General features: G+C 33.7%; 1 protein-coding gene across 1 annotated transcript in view; it reads right to left on the reverse strand.

Moving 5' to 3' along the window:
* Positions 1 to 4,053: 4,053 nt before the first annotated feature.
* The window catches only part of LOC150104823 (dnaJ homolog l(2)tid, mitochondrial-like), a 156,185-nt gene continuing 140,312 nt past the window's right edge, over positions 4,054 to 19,926 (reverse strand). Inside the window, exons 9-11 of the mRNA XM_090395999.1 lie at positions 19,790 to 19,905; positions 11,647 to 11,744; positions 4,054 to 4,420 (exon numbers count right to left, since the gene is read on the reverse strand). Of these exons, the coding sequence (XP_090252125.1) occupies positions 4,284 to 4,420; positions 11,647 to 11,744; positions 19,790 to 19,905 (351 nt within the window). The 3' untranslated portion in view covers positions 4,054 to 4,283. The remainder of the gene's footprint in view (positions 4,421 to 11,646; positions 11,745 to 19,789; positions 19,906 to 19,926) is intronic.

The raw sequence follows: 19,926 nt of genomic DNA on the forward strand, positions 1-19,926 counted from the left end.
TCTCAGCACAAAGCATTTTATTCTCTTGCAGTTCCTACTTAATGATGTTACTCACCCATTTAATTCCCATTTGATTTGTTCTCCTTATTCTAGATATGCAATTCAAGGGTCAGCATTAAGTCCGTTCCTGTTTAATATTGTGATGGAGGTGGTGAGAGAAGACATGCCTTGGACAATATTGTATGCAGATGACATCTTGCTGTGTGCAGATTCAAGAGAAGTGGCAGCAAAACTTAAAAGATGGAGAAAAGTACTGAGACTGAGCAGAAGTAAGACTGAGTATGTGTGTTGCAAAGTGGATGGCGGCCAGGAGACAGATTTGGAGCTGGAAGGAAATATCATCAGGAAGGTTAGGGACTTTAGATACTTAGGTTTAACAGTGGAAGAGGTTGGATAGGCTGAGAAGGAAGTGAGATGCAGGATACAAGTAGGATGGAGGAACTGGAGAGAGAGATGGCTGGAGTGCTATGCGATAAGAGGGTGCTGATCAATCTGAAAGGCAAAATGTATATGACAGTAGTGAGACCAGCTATGACGTCTAATATGGAAACCGTGGCCCTGAGGAACATCAGCAGGATGGAGGTAGCGGAGATGAGAATGCTTATGTGGATGTGCGGTGTGACCAGAAAGGAGATCATCTGAGAAATGACTATGTGAAGGGAATGGTGAAAGTTATGAACTTAGGAGCAAAGTTACAGGAGGCAAGGTTGAGATGGTTTGGTCATGTGATGAGGAGGGAGGACGAATGTGTGGGAAGAAAGGTCATGCAGATGGATGTGCATGGGGAGAAGGAAGCATGGGCAGGCAAAGAGATGGAGGGAGCTGGTGGAAGAGGACTTGAGGATGAAGAACTTGGATATAGTTACAGCCCAAGACAGGAGGATGTGGAGGAGACTCACCAAAAACAGTGACTCCACTTAAGTGGGACAAGCTGCAGAAGAAGATTTTAGATATGCAATTTGATATTGTTTTCCTTTAATAAGTCTTGACCATTTCTTGTGCATCACCAACATCCTTTCCTTGTAGTTTTTTAAACCATGGCATTGCTTTAAGCGGCCTCCTGAGTTTGTCATGATCACCAGCTTTGTAATTACATGTACAATATTGTCTCTTAGTCTGCCCTTCTTGCTCATTAACTCCTCCTACCCTTCTCATCTTACCTTGTCCTTTTCTTAAAACGTTTTTGTTATACCACTTGCCTAATACTTCTCCAAATACTCTAGCTCATGCTTTGTTCTGTGAGAGATTGCATAAGCATACTATTTCATTTTAAAGCCACTTTGTTAATGTCCTGTTTTTTACCCCCCCCTTCTAACTTACAATTTCATCACCCATACTTTTAGCTTTGCTTATTTCTGTATTCCTCCATTCATATTTCTGTGCTGTATTTCATGACCATTCACCACACACAATCTCTCTTTTGACATGCAAAATTCTGACAGTAACTAACATAACACTTCTAACACACACACACAATTTTGCTTATCATCCACAAACCACTCAATTTCACTAGTGAATACACATCCCTCACCCCCCCCCCCTTCAATAAATTTCCTGATATTCAATTCCTAGAACAGAGACATCTATCTTGGTTCCTTTTGGCACTATTAATTGTATCATAATAATATATACATATATACACACACAAGCATATGCTAAGTCAAATGAACACTACACACAATGAATTAAGACTATACAATAAACTAAAAAAGTTACAAATCATCACTAGTTAAAATAAGTAAATTATGACAGGCCAATCTTTCTAATCCTCCCTGCCCGCCCTCTCTCTCTCATGTATTAATATATTTAAAGGATGCTATAATATGAAAGCTACTGTCTTTTAATTAAAAAGAAAGATTAACACACTTACTGAAGTGAACAGATCATTATATAAGATCCTCAAAATACCAATTACAACATAATGTTGCAACATAATATACAGAGCCCACAGTAGCAGATTTAACAGAAAATAAACAAACAAAAGTACAATTAAATTTTGAAGCAGTCACAGACAATTTCACAAAGTAGTGGCATTTTTCTTCAGGAGTAAATCCATAAGATGTACTTACTTTTGATTAAGGCTATTAAATTTTTTTTTTTTAAATAAACCTTCATATTTTCCCTCTTCTACGGTTCTTAATTGGCCTTTAAATGGCCATAACTGTTCAAGGTATCCCTGGATTTTGTAACCATGCTTCCAGGATAAGGTGGTTAGCCCTATAAGTATATTTTGTATGTAAACTGTGTATTCTCCTTGTCAGTTTGCCTGCATGCACAATGTTTCTGGGAGGAAAGAACCCTGCCACTATGAGACCAGAGCTGGTCTCATACAGAGATCCTTCCAACTGAAGAACGTTGCTGAAACTAACCGAGTTACAAGACTCATACCTTCAGTATTATTAAATGAGTTATTGTAACATCCAAAATTTGGGATCCCTCTAAATCCCAAGAATTATTATACATTTCAGACATATTCATATATGAATTAAAGATAACAAGAAATTATCTACTTGGTTTAATCCTTTATCCAAGTGTAAGCAAACAAAGTTCGCGCCTTCAGGATTGGGGCAACTCGTGGTAAAGGTGGTATGACTTCACATCACTTGCCTTAGTATCTCATAAAGCAAAGCACATCTCCTTGCAGACATGTATAGTGCTTTGTTTCATGGGAAGGGACACTATTCAGACTGGTTTCAACCTTTATTAAGGTCACATCAGTGGGAGCCAGACCCAGAGGTGAGGTGATACCAAGGTTGAAGTAATGCAGAAGTCAGGTGCAAACTTTGTTTGCTTACACTTGGATAAAGGATTAAACCAAGTATATAATGTATTGGTATCTTTAATTTATAGTATAACCAAATGAAAAACTTTTAACATATTCATATATCATCATCAAATTCCTGCCATGTACCCTCAAGGGGTGTACAGGATATGATAGTACTACATGAAAAATTTACATTACTAACTTCCTATCTACAATTTTTCTCCAAATCAGTCTGTTACCTGTCAAGATCCAATATTATCAGATCTTATATTTCTGTCTTCTAAGGCACTTTTTACTGTATCAGTCCACCTATATCTTGGTCTTCCTCTGGGTCGTTTTCCTGCCAACCTGGCAGAGAACACTTGTTTTGCAAATCTTTCCTCGCCCATTCTGTTTAAGTGACCATACCACCTGAGATTAGCTCTGCTAATGCATTCCTGGATGCTGACAACGTCAAGTTCTTTCCTAATATCCTTGTTCTTAATATGATATTGCCATTGATGCCATCTGTTCACACCTCTAATCTTTCTCAGGACTCTCATATCTGCGGTCTCTAGTCTTTGGTCAAGTGTTTTACTTCTGACCCAGCTCTCAGATCCATAAGTTAAAACTGGTTTGAACACTGTCTTGTATACAGCTAATTTAGTGTTCCGACTAATTTCTCTCTTATTCCATATGAACTTATTCAATTGACTTCCTATCGTACCAGCTTTGTTGATTCTGTTGTCTATTTCCATATTTAATTTACCATCTTCACTAAACGTCGTGCGTAAGTAGCTGAAATGTTTTACTTGTTCCACAGGTTCTCCGTTTACAACGCAGTTGACATTTTCAATGATTCTGCCTATTTTCATTGTCTTTGTCTTTTTATTGCTGACCTTCATACCATATCTATTACAACAGTTATTCATTTTAGTCAGGGAATCTTGCAGACTTGTAGCGGATTATTTAGCAGTTTAAAATCATCTGAAGCAAAGAGCTGACGTTAATATCTCCAATTTTGATATGCTTAATACCACTTTCCTTCATAATGTGATCCATATAGATAATGAATAACAGAGGGGATAATGTGCATCCTTGTCTCACACCAGATTTAACATTAAACCATCTTCCTGTACTTCCCTTCAATTCTAACTGCTGACTTACAACTCAAATAAAGACTAAGTATTGCTTGATATAATGCCCCATTGACACCATATAACTGTAGCATATTAAGTTGCTTCTCTCTTGGCACCTTGTCATATGCCTTTTCCAGATCAGCAAAACCAAAATACAAAATGACAACTGCATTTCATAAGGAAGTTTTCTTTATTCATAATAGGTATTCCGCATGATATCATTATATTTACAAATCAGAGTTCTTAAATATCAGAATATTTTCAAATGTCCTGAAAACAATAAATTTGAAACTATTCCATTAAAAAAAATTACATTTTGTCTACACAGCATGAGAGTAACAAATACATATGAAAGAAATAAATCAACACTGTACAAATTTATGGTATAATTTATATTTTTTTCATCTTTCTGTTTTGTCTGCTACTTTCTTGTCTGCAATTCCATCATCATCGTCGTCGTCATCATCATCATTATTATTTGAAACAATATTTCGTAAGTTGCGAAAAAGAATATTGGAATCATCAAATGCAACATTTCCTGAAAAGAATAACAATACTGTAAAATGAAAATATTACCGTGATGAAAAAATATCAAGATATTCTTTTAAATTAAGTATATGTATCGAATCCAATCCCATATATTAAGACTACATCAGAAAAGATAGCTAAAGTTCTCTATAAATACAATCTCCATGTTACTTTTAAACCACTCATGCAATTAACTACCATCATCTACTCTCCTTAAGATCAACTTCATCCTCTTTCACATCCTGGAGTGTATAAATAAATTTTGATCCTACAAAACTGCAGGATCAAAATTTCAGTTTATGAAAACCCTCTGCTTTCATATAAGACTGATTAACTCACTTTCAGCTGATGGTACACAATAAAGGTTTGCAGGTTAGACAGGAATCAAACCAAAGTCTTTCTAGCTGAAGGGCATTGATGAAACCAACTGAGCCATGGAGGCTTTTATTTGCATAGATAACAAAAATAATAATTATGATATGATTATGGAATAAGCATTTTTTAAGTTTATGTTCTTTTTTTTTATTGTTGATAATTAGTTTGCTGTCAAATCCTTTTCTTTGCCTTTGATTACAATATTTTATATGAGTATAATTTCTCTTTATGTGTGACCCCCCCCCACCCTTTATCTTTCTTTTGCATTTGTTTCTGAACAAGGTTTAGTTCCATAAGATATTAATTTTGTTGGTCAGGTGTGAAATTAAACTTGATGTAAAAGCAAATTTATTTATTTATTTTAAAGACCTGAAAAAAAAATTACCATAAAATTGTAGTTAATTAAATGACTAGTTTTACAAGATTAGAGACATTACTTGAAGATTGAGCAGAACTTTGGCAATGAGATCACTCTTCCCCTTAGATAGTGTTTTGGTTGAAAGAGAATACTTTACTTCCTTTCCTGTTTGTATTCACTGCAACAAACTTGACTCAACTGTAAATGGATGAGGCTAACCTCTCATTGACTTCAAGGTCACTTGTAGTTTGTGCCTGTTAAGTATTATTGCAATATAACTTCATTTTCAGAAATTTTTCTATATTCAAATGCTTATGACATTTTGTATTTTTTACTACTAGTCAAATAGCCAGTAAGAACATAAAATGAGCTCTCAGTTTGTAGGTATTTCATCACCAGCAGGCATTAATACTTGTCACCCAACAGATTGTAATTTTTAAGAAATGAATGCTCTTTTCTAAACCAAAGATAAATAGTATGTACAATATAAGCATGAAACATGCATGCCATTTAAATTGATTTATTATCTGGAATGTCTAATGAAAAAAAACTGATCCATCCTTTGCAGAATGTTTTCATTTTAGTTAGTTTGTGAGACTTCTACTAATGCACTTTACTTTATAACAGGATTTTAGATTCCAACTTGAATTTTTATATTATTCTAGTTTGTGTTTCTTGTTTACCTTTAATTTTTTTATGTATTATATTAGTTATATTTTAACAGTTCAGTGTTTGGCTCATATTTTAAATTCCTGCTGAAATATGAATCTAAAATATTTTTAAGCAAAAAGGCTTATTCTTTTAATATGTTCATGCTGGACTACGTCTTGTGACTTATTTTGCATTAGTCAGCATGAAACACATCCCAGTGTGAACACATTGTCTTTAGAAGGTTAAAGGTGATCATTTTTGGTGAGTCAATTCTGCAGCAACTATTGCAGCATATATGTTACTAACAAGTAGATAAATGATCAATTGCAGCTTCTTATAGAATTGTACCTCTTACTTTAGATTTCCTCACAAAATATATATAGAAGTTTATTTATTTATTTTACAGTTCTTTTTGAGAATATGTTCGCTGAAAAATTCATGCTTGTTATGTGCACCACAATGTTTTGACCTTTTGTCAATATATCTCAAGTCCAATAGTCTAAGTATTCCTTGATAAGCAATAATACAGCAGCAATAATATGAAAGGCTGTTGCAATAACTGGAGAATATGGGATTGGAATATAATATACTGACTTAGATAAATGGATGATTGGTGGACAGGTATCAGAAAGTTGTGAATGGTGGATGTGCATCTGCTAGATTTAAGGTGACTGGTGGTTATACCTCAGGGATCAGTCCTTGATCCATTGTTGTTCAAGCTAGATATTAATGTTATTGGTAAGGATCCAACAGGAGATGTTCAATTTGTTGATATTGCAAAGACAGGCAGGGAAATAAGGGATGCAGATTGAACAGATTGGGAATGTTAGGAGTGTTATCACTACTACTTCTTTCTTTTCTTTGATGGTTATTGTCTGAATATAACATCCTATATTTATTATTTATCCTGCATTCTTATTTGCTAAACCTGCCTCTCCAAATATGTTTAAGTGACCATACCAAAATCATGTTATGCCATACTAATGCAAGGAGATTAGCTATGCTCATACATTCTTGAATGTGAACAATGTCAAGTTCCTTCTTAATATTTTCATTTTTATTATGATGATATCATTGATGCCACCTGTTCACTTTCTTAATTTTTTCTTACAACTGATTTTATATCAAGCCATCTGCCTGTACTTCCTTCAATTCTAATTGCTGACTCACAACTTATATAGAAACTATGTATTGCTCTGGAATAATGTCTCATTTACACTATATATATAAGTGTAGTGTTTTGAACAACTTTTATCTTGTCATCAGATCTACAAAAATTGAGGACAGGTGCTGATTATATTTATATGATTTCTCAACTATTTGTCGTAACATGAAAATATGATCCTGACAAACCCTATTTGGCCTGAATCCAGCTTGTTCTTCTCAAAGTTTCTCTTCTACAATTTTTTTCCTTAGTATCTTAGTATCTTTTTAGTATCTTTTCAAGTATGTGTGTATAAATCTTACCAAGAACACTTAAAGAAAGCTTTCTCTGTAATTCTTACATTCAGTTTTTTTTTCCATCATCAGGAATTTGATCTTCTGACTAGGTCTTCTGAATTCTGCAGGTAGCCACTGTAAAAAGTTTTGCATCTCCATATGTGAACATTTCTGGTCATCTGATCTATCAGCTTTTCCACATTTCTAGTGTCTGGTGGATTATTTTATTTTATTTTTATTTTTTTTTAACTGAAGTATTCATATTGCATTCTTTCTAAATATTTTCTACCACTGTTCTGTCATTGGTTGTTTCATTTAACAATTTTTCAAAATAAATATTTCAGACATCCAGCCTATAAAAGTGACAAAACTGATTATGTATTTACAATATCTGTAATCATTGGGACCTTTACGATGAATTCAAGTCAAAAGAATTTTGGGTTTGATACCAGAGAGCTCTGTCCATCACAGAGCTACACATCGATGTCCACTATCTAGCAAGCAATAAATGCACTCAGCAGTGGAATGCCAGGATATACCAGCAATGTAGCAAGCCATCAGGCCCTGTTTCTCCCCAAACTGTGGATGAAGGAGGCTTACTACAGCACCAACCCTTACAAGCAGCCCACTAGCTGGATTTGGGTGTTGAATGTTCTGGGTGTTTACCAGAGCCATATAGAATCATCTGCTTTGCCAAAGCAGTGCAACTTAACCATTTCCCTTTCTGGATACCACATCACATGCAAACAGTGGTAGGACATTGGATCCCAATAATAGTGGTCTGGAAGACATAATTCACTTTTATATTCACTAATGCCTTTTTTTTATTCCCGTATAGGGAGTAGGCGAGACCGTTTAGCACGAAGATAGTATAGTAAAAAAAAAAAAAACAGATTAGAGAATAAAAGAAGAATGTAAAACACAAGTAGCACCATTGGGAGATTCCCCTCATTACAAACAGGTGCTCCCACATGAAGGAGATAAACAAAGATACCTAAGATACTTTAATGAGCATCCTTAATGTTGCACTATAAAAATTAGCCATTTTTTGAACTTCCTTCATAAACAAAAGTAATTACAAGGGTGTGCTGAAAAGTTGTGATAATTTAAAATTTCTTAAAAACCTCTGACTTGTCTTCTTACATATCCTAAAAGTAAAAGAACAAATTATTACAATCTGATGAAACATGGGGGTTAAAAGGTTTTAAGATATGCTCTTTCTTATGGTTATATCAGTTACTTTAATATCATGTTTGTTCTAGGTGTTTATTAGAACCCCCCCCCATACTGTCAGTTTGTGTTATGCAATTCTGAAAGCAGAGTATTCAAAATGATTTGGAAAAGAACTGGAATGTTTCATATCATTGATTTTATTGTATTGTAATAGTTGAGAAATCATAGGAATATAATAAGTATTTTATGTTTTGTATGATCTGGAAAAGCATATGACAAGGTGTCCAAAGAAAATCTTTTCAAAACACTACAATTATATGGGATAAACAGAACATTATACAGAGCAATATATTCCATATGTAAGTTGTAAGACAGCAGCTAGAATTGAAGGAAATACAGGAAAATGGTTTGATGTAAAATCAGGAGTAAGACAAGGATGCACATTATCTCCTCTCTTATTTATCATCTATATGGATCGCATTATGAAAGAACATAGCATTAAACCTAATATTAGAATCGGAGATATCAAACTTAGCCCTTTGCTATATACAGATACAGCAGTACATCATGTTGTACTTCTAAACACATCCAGTGCAAGTCTCCAGAATTCTTTAACTAAACTAAATAACAGCTGTAACAAATTTGTCATGATAATCAGCAAATAAAAAGACCAAAACTATAAAATCAGGTAGAGAGAGCGTAGAAAACTTAGCTCATTCTCAATGGAGAACCTACAGAACAAGTAAATTATTTCAGCTATTTAGGAACAGTTTTTAGTGAAGATGACAAATTAAATTTGGAAATGGACAATAGAATAGTTAAAGCTGGTATGGTGGGGAGCCAGTTGAATAAATTTATATGGAATAATTAAGAAATTGGCCAAAACATGAACCAGCAGTATATGCAACAGTGTTCAAACCACTAATGGATTTGAGAGTTGGGTTAGAAATAAAGCACTTGATCAAAGATTAGATATGATGGTTTCTGAGAAAACTTAGGAGCCTGAACAGATAGCATCAATGATAGAATCATTAAAAATGAAGACACTAGAAAAGAAACTTGACATTGCATTCAGTAATGCGTAAATAGGACTAATCTATGGTAGTATGTTATTAATTAAACAGAATGGGAGAGGAGAGGTTAAAAAAACTGGCATTTGATGCAGAGATGGCAGGAAATGTTAGATTTGACAATATTGGAATGCTCAGATGCAAAAGACTAATTTGGAGGAAAACTGTTGTTAGATTAATAATAATGTAAACTTAATCATGTAGTGCTGTCATAGTAGCCTGAACACTCCTTGAGGACAGATGTCAGGAAGTTGATAATAATGTAAAGTCAAGTAAAGCTGAATTTAGCTTGCAAATAAGGGAAAGGATTTGGTCTTATGTAAAGTGGGCTGAAAGGGAATGCCTGTTTTTGAATAAACCAGAAATGCTCAAGATATTTAAGTTTATATATGGGTCTTAAAGGACACCACTAGTTATGCATATGCATTGTTCTATGTAATATATCTACCTTAATTCTGAACCCAGATCTCAAAAGCTCTTTGAAAAAATACACAGCCCTGGTGGGTAGCACGCAATCCCACATTCTCTACTCGAGTTATCTTTTTTGCTCATCCCCTCCAATCTCTCAATCACAGTTATCCTTGTAGTTGGTCTAACCTGAATTTAAAAAAATCAGTCAAAATAAAGCCTTCATGATCACTTAGTTTTTACCTGATTAGCAGGAAAAGATTTTGGACCTTTTGGTGCAGAAGATGCTTTATGCTGTGATTTTTGGGATAAGTGCCTAGATTCTGGCTAGTGATAGATATATCACATCAATAATAATAAAAAATTACAATGGCTGTTTTTTTCAGTGCATCTCTAAAAAGATTAGAGCAAACTTAAGTTTCAAATCCCCCCCCCTCCTTTAGGGAATTGTAATTCCATGTGACAATTTTTTCAATATTCTAGCATTTTCATCTTGCTTAGACCAATCTTTGAAAAAAAAAAAAGAAAAAAAAAGTTTTCTGAGTGTCACATAGTAGCTTTGGTGAATTCATTCCACCTTTCTCTGATTTCCCATCTGCTGTGAAACATAACCAAACAAGGCCAGTATATCACTCTATTGTATTTATTCTCTGGCTAGCTTCTTTGTTATTTTGTTATGTGGGATAAAACACCATGTCTTTGGGGAGGATGAGGGGATCCTACTGCCTTCATGTAAGACTGGCTAAATCGCATTCAGTTGAAAAGGTGAGATAGAGCATGCCTTACACAAGATTTCAACTCAACTCTGGTCTTTCTGACCAAAGGACAAATATCACTCACACATCACCCTTGTGACTATGCTATGGCAGGGGGGGGATGCTTATTAGTTGTGATGTTTCCCTAATCTTCTGACATTGCTGATATCAATGGTTTCCTCCCCCCCACACACACACACATGCACTAAATAACTTTTAATGAATTTTCACAGGCTTTTCTAAATTGAAATCAATGACAATCAGTATGATATCATTTGGACAGGCCAATGTTACAACATGCAACAAAATAAACAAATAAAATAAGTATTAAAATAATATATTTCTGTAAAACAAGCATTAGTGCTTGTTTTACAGAAAAGCAGTTTCAAAAATTTTTACAATAAGAACAGGAATCATTTTAAACCTACCCTTGTAATTCTGTACTTTTGTGTAATTTCCACTATTATGCAAATGATTTTAAATATTTCTGAAGCTAAAAACAATTTTCAGGGAAGTTATTTACGAACGACTCTTGCTATAGCAAATACCATTATAACAAACTACCAAAAAGTTCTAATCAAAATCTCATGACCATAATCCTACTATAAAGGAAATTCACAAAAGTAAACTATCCACAACAAAAAATCATTTCTGTGGTCCCTGTGAGTTAGTTATAGTGAGAATCAATTGTAACTTTAATGGTAATAAAATATAAACATAGTAAGCTCTCAATTATCCAGTCACACTGGGAAATCAATTTGCTTTAACAGGCAAATTGTTAACTGAAGGAACAGTTAATGATTTACTTATGCAATGCACAGTTGCAGGAGACTGTTGATATGCTAACCAAGGCCTCGTTATTCGAAGTTCAGAGAGAGAGAGAGATCACTGCTGATTATAATTGTTTTGAATTGTTTGTATGTCATTTGTGATGGAGATTTTATTTACTTATTTCTAGACTGTTCATAATATCAGCAAATTTATTTTAAAAAAGTGCATAACAAACCTTTTTTAGTCACTGAAAAACCATCCACTGTTCCTGGAGTGTCTTCCTCCAACTCGGTTAAGACCATAGCCAATGCACGCTGTTTTGGACTTAATTTTCTGTGGGAGAAAAAAGGCTTCGTTAGAGAAAAGAAAATAAAAACAACAAATCCTGGGAGCTTAACCATTTCATAGATACAAAACCCCAGGATGCTTACTAAAAACAATGCAAATGTCTAGAATAATGGTGAAAAAAATTTTTTTTTATGAAAACAAAACTACCAAGGTTGACTGTATACAACCATTTCTTATTACAGCAAACTCATGGGATGCAAAGAAACAATTTATGATATAATAATAATTATCTTTGGAATAGCTGCAAGGAATGGTGCTGAGAATTTTATAGACTACTGTAGTGATAGTTAACTATAACAGAATTTGCTGCATGAGAGATGACTATATGAAAAGTGAGAATTCATACTGTATCAACCCTCAGTCAAATGCAGATATCTGACTGGGTGTTATATAGTAAAATTATTAATTTTCACGGTAATTCAAGACTGAATGGCAAATATTTTTTATGCTATCCACTTATTTCCATGCCTTCAAACTATGATTACATTATTTCCTAAATTTTCTGCTAAATCAGAACTTGCGAGAAACAAAATTTGAAGATAGTTATGTGTTGCTCATGAATTTATATTCAGGAGCAAATAATTCAGGAAAGCAGTACATTTGTAGAAGAAGAAGAAAAAAAAAAACTGGGTTTTCCCTTCCATTAAACAGGCAAAGTCCATCAAACATGGATTTGGCATACACCACCAACATAAGACCAGATTTAATGTTGTACTGCATTATTGTATGGAATCATTACTTTATGTAAAACACATTGTATCTAGATTAGAAAATGCATAAACATTCATTCCTATATTTATGAAATCTACACTCTTTTTATTATATGAAGGAATGTAAGAACCATAGAACTATTACTTTAATCTCTCATGCAAACAAAATTTTATTAAACATCATTCTAAATAGGATTGAGGCAGAGATGAGGGAGGAACATGTAGGTTTTAGGAAAGAATAAGGGTACAGAGATCAGATCTTTTGCTTTAGACAGATTACTGAAAAGTATAAAGAATTTAAACTCCCTATAGTAGTGTGTTTCATAGACTGCTCCAAAACTTTTGACTATGTTCAACACATGAAATTGTAAATAATGAAAATAATGGATTTTCCTCAACACATTATCAGGTTGATAGATGACTTGTACAGTGAATGAGAAGCCACAGTAAGTTGTCAGCCTGGTAGGGCGAGTCATTAGAATACCTGCTCTCCAATCAATAAGCAGCAGGTGTAAATCCCACTGTGGACATGGATGTTTGTGATTGTCTTTAGGTGGGAGGTGACTAATTGGAGAGGCTTTTCCAAGGAACTTTTGGAACTTTTCCAAGCCCTGAAAAGGCTTGGAAAAGTTCCAAAAGTTCAGGGATGCAATGGGAGCAACATAAAAAAGAACAGGTGTTAGATTAACTGATTGGCTTCAGGTTGGCAAGGTTGCCTACTTTCTCCTTACCTGTTTAGTATCTATGCCGAGAACATCATGTGTGTGTGTGCAGCATTGGATGAGCTTAACACAGGAATTAGAATAGGTGGCAGACTGATCAATAATCTGAGGTACACTGATGATACAATACTCTTTTTTAATGACAAGGAAGAACTAGAACGAATCCTTGACAAAGTTAACAAGATCAGTAAGAACAGAATATTATGGTTCTCAAAGGAAATATAGACAGGAAAGTTCCTAAGAAACAGGTATACCTTAATGGAAAAAGAATTGAGGAAGTCAGCAAGTTCAAATACCTGGGATCCATTATTAATGTGAAGAATTCTGTTCAGAAGACATCAGAAGAAGATTAGTAATGGCTGAAATAACAGTCAGAGACTTGTCTAAAATCTGGAAGGATGGATCCATCTCCACAGGAATAAAGTTGAGGATTTTGGATGCAGCTGTTTTTCCAATAACGACTTATGGATGTGAGACTTGGAACCTAAAGAGATCTGATAGCCGCTTTTGAGATGCTGTGTTACATAAGGCTGTTAAGAATATCATATGCTGAAAGGTAGACAAAAGGATCAGTAAAACTTTAAGGCTCCTTCAAGATATTGACAAAAGAAAGCTGAAATACTTTGGACACTTAAAGGAAGGAAGGGGGGGGTTGACCCTCAATGAGATGGATGGTGTGTCTGAAGTGACCATATGACATCTGATGGTGTGTAATGAATAGATGGATGGACACTCTTATTAGATTTTTTAGAAAATATATGAATTATTTATGCAAAATAATCATGAGATGAACAAATTACAAATTCTGAAATTTTCCTTGCAAATTCATTCATTCACTTATTCTCACCTTAAATGTGAAATGTTTCTTTAACACTAATGCAAACATAGCTTTATTGCTTGTCTAAGCATCAAAGGAGCATGTTTTTTGGAAGGTACACATATATTGTTCACATCTTTAAAAAGAGGAAACACTATAATCACGTAAAATACTTCTTTTCCTTGAATAAGCAGCACATATCAAACTTGAATAATAATTAGACCTTGAATCCTATTGAAACATCATACTGGAAAGAAAAGTATGCAAGTTTTAAAAAGAAAAAGTTGAGCAGCTTACAGAGGAGAACTGTAGACTAAAATATACAAATATTATTCAAGGAAAAAAGGAAAGTTTGAAACCAAGAATCAATCCTAAGAGAGAGACAGTGGTAGACAGTGAAGCAAACACCAACAAGAGGCAAGTGGTAAAGTTGTCTGCAAGAACAAAAAAATCAGAATCCCATGTGGACCCAGGAAGTAAAAGAGACAGTTATGGAAAACAAGAAAGCGGACTGAAAGTTCTAGCAAGTAATTCTGCATGAGTTCTGAGAAAACACAGAGATAAATGTAAGTCATGTGTCAAACAGAAATTATGGAAAGAGTTGGATAAGAAAACAGAACATAAATATTAGAAAGGTAGTAAAATGTTTTGGAAATGATTGAAAAAGTTTAGAAATGGAGGAAAGAGTACTGTAAAAGGAATTAGAGATATGAGGTGCATCCAGGAAGTAAGGTCTGGTCAAGAATTTAACTAAGATGAGAGCCACTGCTTCATACAAGAACAAGAGGTAGTCCCTAGGTGCAAGGTTGGGACTGTAAAAGGAATTAGAGATATGAGGTGCATCCAGGAAGTAAGGTCTGGTCAAGAATTTAACTGAGATGAGAGCCACTGCTTCATATGCAAGAACAAGAGGTAGTCCCTAGGTGCAAGGTTGGGGGCTGTAGGGTGGGTGGTCAAAAAAAAGTTCCCACCCAAACTTCTGAATTTGCTGAATTGCTCTTCTGAGTTTTTTCAGTATTTCACGATATGCATTAATATTAATTGTTGTTCCTCACTGAAGAAAATGGAAAAACAAGGACACAATATTTGTGTATGAAATACACGTTTCATCAGCAGTTACAATACGAGAAAAAAAATTCATCTCCTTCATTTTCATAATGCTCCAAAAATTTTTGAGCTGATTCCACTCATTGCTGTTTATGCACATAACAATTTTAGGATCCATCTAGCAAAAAATTTCTTATACCCCAAATGCAATGCAATAAGTAGTAGATATCAATACTCAAATATCCAGGTATATAAACGTGTGCAGTGGTGACTACACTGCATAATTCAGAAGGTATGGTTAAAAGGTCAAATCCTGGATGACTGGATTAGCGATCTCATAGTATTCATCTACAAAAGAGAAATACAACTGAATGTGAGAATTACAGATGAATTTCCCTTTGGGATGTTCCAGGTAAGATTTTATGCAAGCATACTTGGAAAAAAGTGTAAGAAAAATTGTGGAAGGGAAACTTGGAGAACAAGCTGGTTCAGGCCAAATAGAGGTTGTCAAGATCAGATTTTTACTAAACAAATAATTGAGAAATCATGGGAATATAGGAAGGATCTGTATTTGAGTTTTTCAGATCTAGACAAGGCATATGAAGAGCCTCCATAACTCAGCCGGTATAGACGAAGCCCTTTGGTCGGAAAGACCTGGGTTCGATTCCCATCCACGACATGAGGAATTTATCTCTTTCAACTAAAGGTGAGTTAGCCGGTCTCATACGGATGTAAAGGGTTTTCCCCCTCCTGGAAACTTGGGTTTTTCATCCCTCAAAACAGATAAACTGGCCAGTAGAACACACGCAATTTACAGAGAATACTTGGAGGCATTGGGGGTAACCGCCTTATCCTCGTATTACGGTTGAGAAGTCAAAGGATACTTGGAAGGTTATGGGTACTTTAGTGCCTGTTAAAGCCACTGATGGATGAGACAAGGCATATGACAATATGCTAAGAGAAAAGCTACTATTATATGGTGTAAATGGGATATTATACAGAACATAGTCTATATTTAAGCTTAAGTCAGCAGTTAGAACTGAAAGAAATACAGGAAGATGGCTTGACATAAAATTAGGTGAGACAAGGGTACACCCTATTTCCATTGTTATTCAGCATTTATATGGATCACACTATGAGGAAAAGTGGCATTAAACCTGATATCAAAAATGGAGATGTTAATCTAACTCTTCACTTGGTGCAGATAACATCATCTCAAATAAATCCAGTGTAAGTCTTCAGGATTCGTATTGATTAAACTGAATAATAACTGCTGTAACAAATTTGGTATGAAAACCATCAATAAAAAGACAAACTCTGAAAACAGGCAGGAACAATATATAAATAAATAATAGAATTCTGTTGTTTATTTTTCTCTTATTCTATGGAATAAGAGAGAAATTCATCTAAAACAGCTGCATACAAGATAGTGTTCAAATTCAAACCAGTATTAGCACACAGATCTGAGAGCTGGGTTAGAAATAAAATAGCTCATCGAAGAAATCAGAGATATGAGAATTCAGAGTAAAATTGGAAGGGGGAGGGCAAACAGATGGCATTAATGGCAGGATCATATAAAAATTAAAATATCATAAAGGAACTTGACATTGTTAACATTTAGCAATGTGAGAGAAGAGCTAATCTCAATAGCATAGTCACTTGAACAGAATGGGAAAGTTAGCTAAACAGGGATGCCAGGAAAATAGGAAAAAGATTGAGAAGAAGACCAATATTTAGGTGGATTGATGTAGTTAGAAGAGCCTTAGAAGATTGAAATAGCCCTAACATATTAATATGGAGAAAAATTGTCTATAGGAAGTTAGTAATAATGTAATCTCTTCATATAGTACTATCATAGTAATCTTTATACATCCCTTATACAGAAAATTTGTTGAGGTCACATATCAGGAATTTGATTCTGGTATGAATAACCTCCCAAACATACTAAATTTATATTACAAGAATTTAAAGATGATGAAGGAAGTATTTAATTACATACTTAATAAAAGTCAATTTAAACACAAACTCTACTGTGTAATGAAACAAAATCAGTTGGCTTAATTGACTGATAGATAACATATCTGCTTTTCAAATATAGGCTACAGGTTTAAATTTCCAACATGGCATAGATGCATGTGTAAGTCTTTAGGTTAAATTTTTTTTTCTTCTTTTGTTTAGTGGCCTGATGCAAAATCACTTATTGAAAAATTATAAAGAGATAGTTATAAATTATACTTATTATTTTGTGAGACCAGAGTTACAAATATGTTTCACTATCCAATTACCCATTTTAAACAGCTCATTTAGTGAATATACACACACACACACACATGCATCATTAAAACTGTAAATTAATAATAGTTAATTTACTCTCATACATGACTTATTTTTAATGGTATTAATAACACCAAACAAATTATTTTATAAAAAGATGTTTTTATTAACTTTTTATATTTTTCTAAATTTTAAATCAGCATCATCAGAGCACAACACAGCATGCATATGCCACAGTAAGTGAAACAATATAATTGTACCAGACAAATGATCTAAAGCACCTTCTAATGTAAAAAAAGAATTTACAGCTATATGGAAGTTGCTCTTAAGATAACAGTCTCCCAAATTTTTGGCAAATTAATGCAACCATATTTGTTCAGGTTTGGAGAATTCTTCATAGCCATGGCTGACTCAAAAAATAATCTTTTGGATTTGTAATGACTTCTAAATAGCACATTAGAGGGCGCCAAAATAGGACTTTAGATCTTTTGTCCGGTACAGTTATATTGTTTCGCTTACTCACTGTTGCATATACATGCTGTGTTATGCTCTGATGATGCTGATTTGAAATTCAGTGAAATATAGCAAGTTAATTAAACATCTTTCTATAAAATAGTTTGTTTGGTGTTGTTAATACCATTAAAAATAAGTCATAAATAACCATCAACACCTAAGTTTATCTGTTACATTCTCTCATACACTTTCCTCCAATCTGAATTGGAGGAAAGTGTATTTCATTAACTCATAATGAAACAATAAAGGCCAAGAAACAACACTGCATTGTTTCTTGGACAAACTACAAATAAATCCCACCTTACAGCAGAGAAAATATTAATCAAATTTAAATACTACCTCCATACTTAGAAATTATAGTTTTCCCAAAGCATTAACACAGATGCAAATATTAAATAAATTCATCCCTTCTAATTACTACTGGCAGGAATTATCAACAGTTACTTTACTTTTTCAATTAAAGAAATTCCTATAAAAAGCACCAAGTATCAGCATATCAACTGCCAATAATTAACAGACTGTATGTTTATGCACCTCTTAATAAAACTTCTACAGTGTTCCTTAATTTGGAAGAAAATTTCAGTCTGCATTACTTACACAACTTTGAAATTTCCATCACTTCTCTGTCTCTCACTATGCTAATTTCTCACTGCTGTTATTTTCAAGCATTCCTCATTGTTAGTCAAAACAGATGTTTCATGATTATTCACATCAGTTACATACAGGTTCTTCACTCCCATGTCTGATGATATTGCTGTTAAAGTATGTTTGTCTAGAGGTAATTACATCACTAAAATATATTATTCACACTTTTCTTCAGTATTTTCTCATGCAATGCATTAAAATTCTCCAAGCATTAAAGAAATTAGTTTTGGTTTCAAAACTGCTCTGCTGTGATGTCAATCAATGGTAAGCACTAATGTCAGTGACATTCTAAAATAAATAACTTCTGAATTCTTGGTCACTTTTACATTATCAATATTTCACAATATAATATATACATTATAATAAAGTAATTATAAGTAATTAAAGCTGGATTTTACTTGAATAAATATTCAAAAAATACATGATACACTATCAGGCACAGGCTCGGTGGAGGATTGGAGTGTCCATTCAAATTTCAGAAAAATCTCTTGCACTAAATCTTGTTATCACATTGTCAATCAATCACTACAAGTTGTTTAGTGCCCATATTAAAAAACTGTTTTCAACTTAGATAACTGGCCAATTTATGTAAAGCATTGTAATCAAAAATTTTTGAGTTTTTTTTAATGTTTTTCATGGTATATGTGTCACTTGTCAATAAAAAAAAAAGTCATAGTTACAGACAAAGTGATAGAATTCTATTGTAAAGAATGAGATCAGTCTTTTATGACATTACCAATTCAAGGTGTATCCTTCCTTTTTGAGCTGATCCTGAACGATATATGAATCCCATAAAAGAATTCCCTAACCTTGCCAAGAGAAGTTTTCAAAACATTCATGTATTATAAAATGGATAACATTCTTAGTCTGGTCAAAAAAAATAGAGAAACGGGTTTCAGCATTTTTAACAACTTATGCTGGTGATTATTTGATCACAGTATAAGTTCTACACTTTAACTTTGAAATGTCAGACATTGCATGCGCATAAATAGAAAATACATTTTATTTAAAAAGTATTTAAAAAAGATGTCAAGCTTTTTTTTTTTTTTAATTTTAAAATAGAATTTCATCTAATCAATAATAATGCTTAAGTCTGTAGTTATATGCATAAAAAGAAAGTACATTTTAAATGCATAGACATAAAGCATATACAATTTATATCTGTAGTAAACTGCCTATAAGACATGTCATGCTTTGTCATCTTAAGAACTTCGCAGTGAAAGATTTATGTTTTTTATTTCTAATAATTATTTGAAAATGGAATTTCATCAACTAAATAATATCTCTTAATTCTGTACTTACTGTGGTACTTTGATTTTGATGTAAACATAATGGTCACCATAACCAGAACTAGTTGTTCGACGAATTCCTTTTCCTGGAAGCCTCAAACGAGTGTGAGAATTTGTTCCTGGGGCAATCTAAAGAATGTATACAATACA

The sequence above is a fragment of the Typopeltis vanoorti genome, chromosome 7, assembly GCF_054136105.1.
Source record: "Typopeltis vanoorti isolate ZY-2024b chromosome 7, IOZ_Tvanoo_1.0, whole genome shotgun sequence".
Classification (NCBI taxonomy): Eukaryota; Metazoa; Arthropoda; class Arachnida; order Uropygi; family Thelyphonidae; genus Typopeltis; species Typopeltis vanoorti.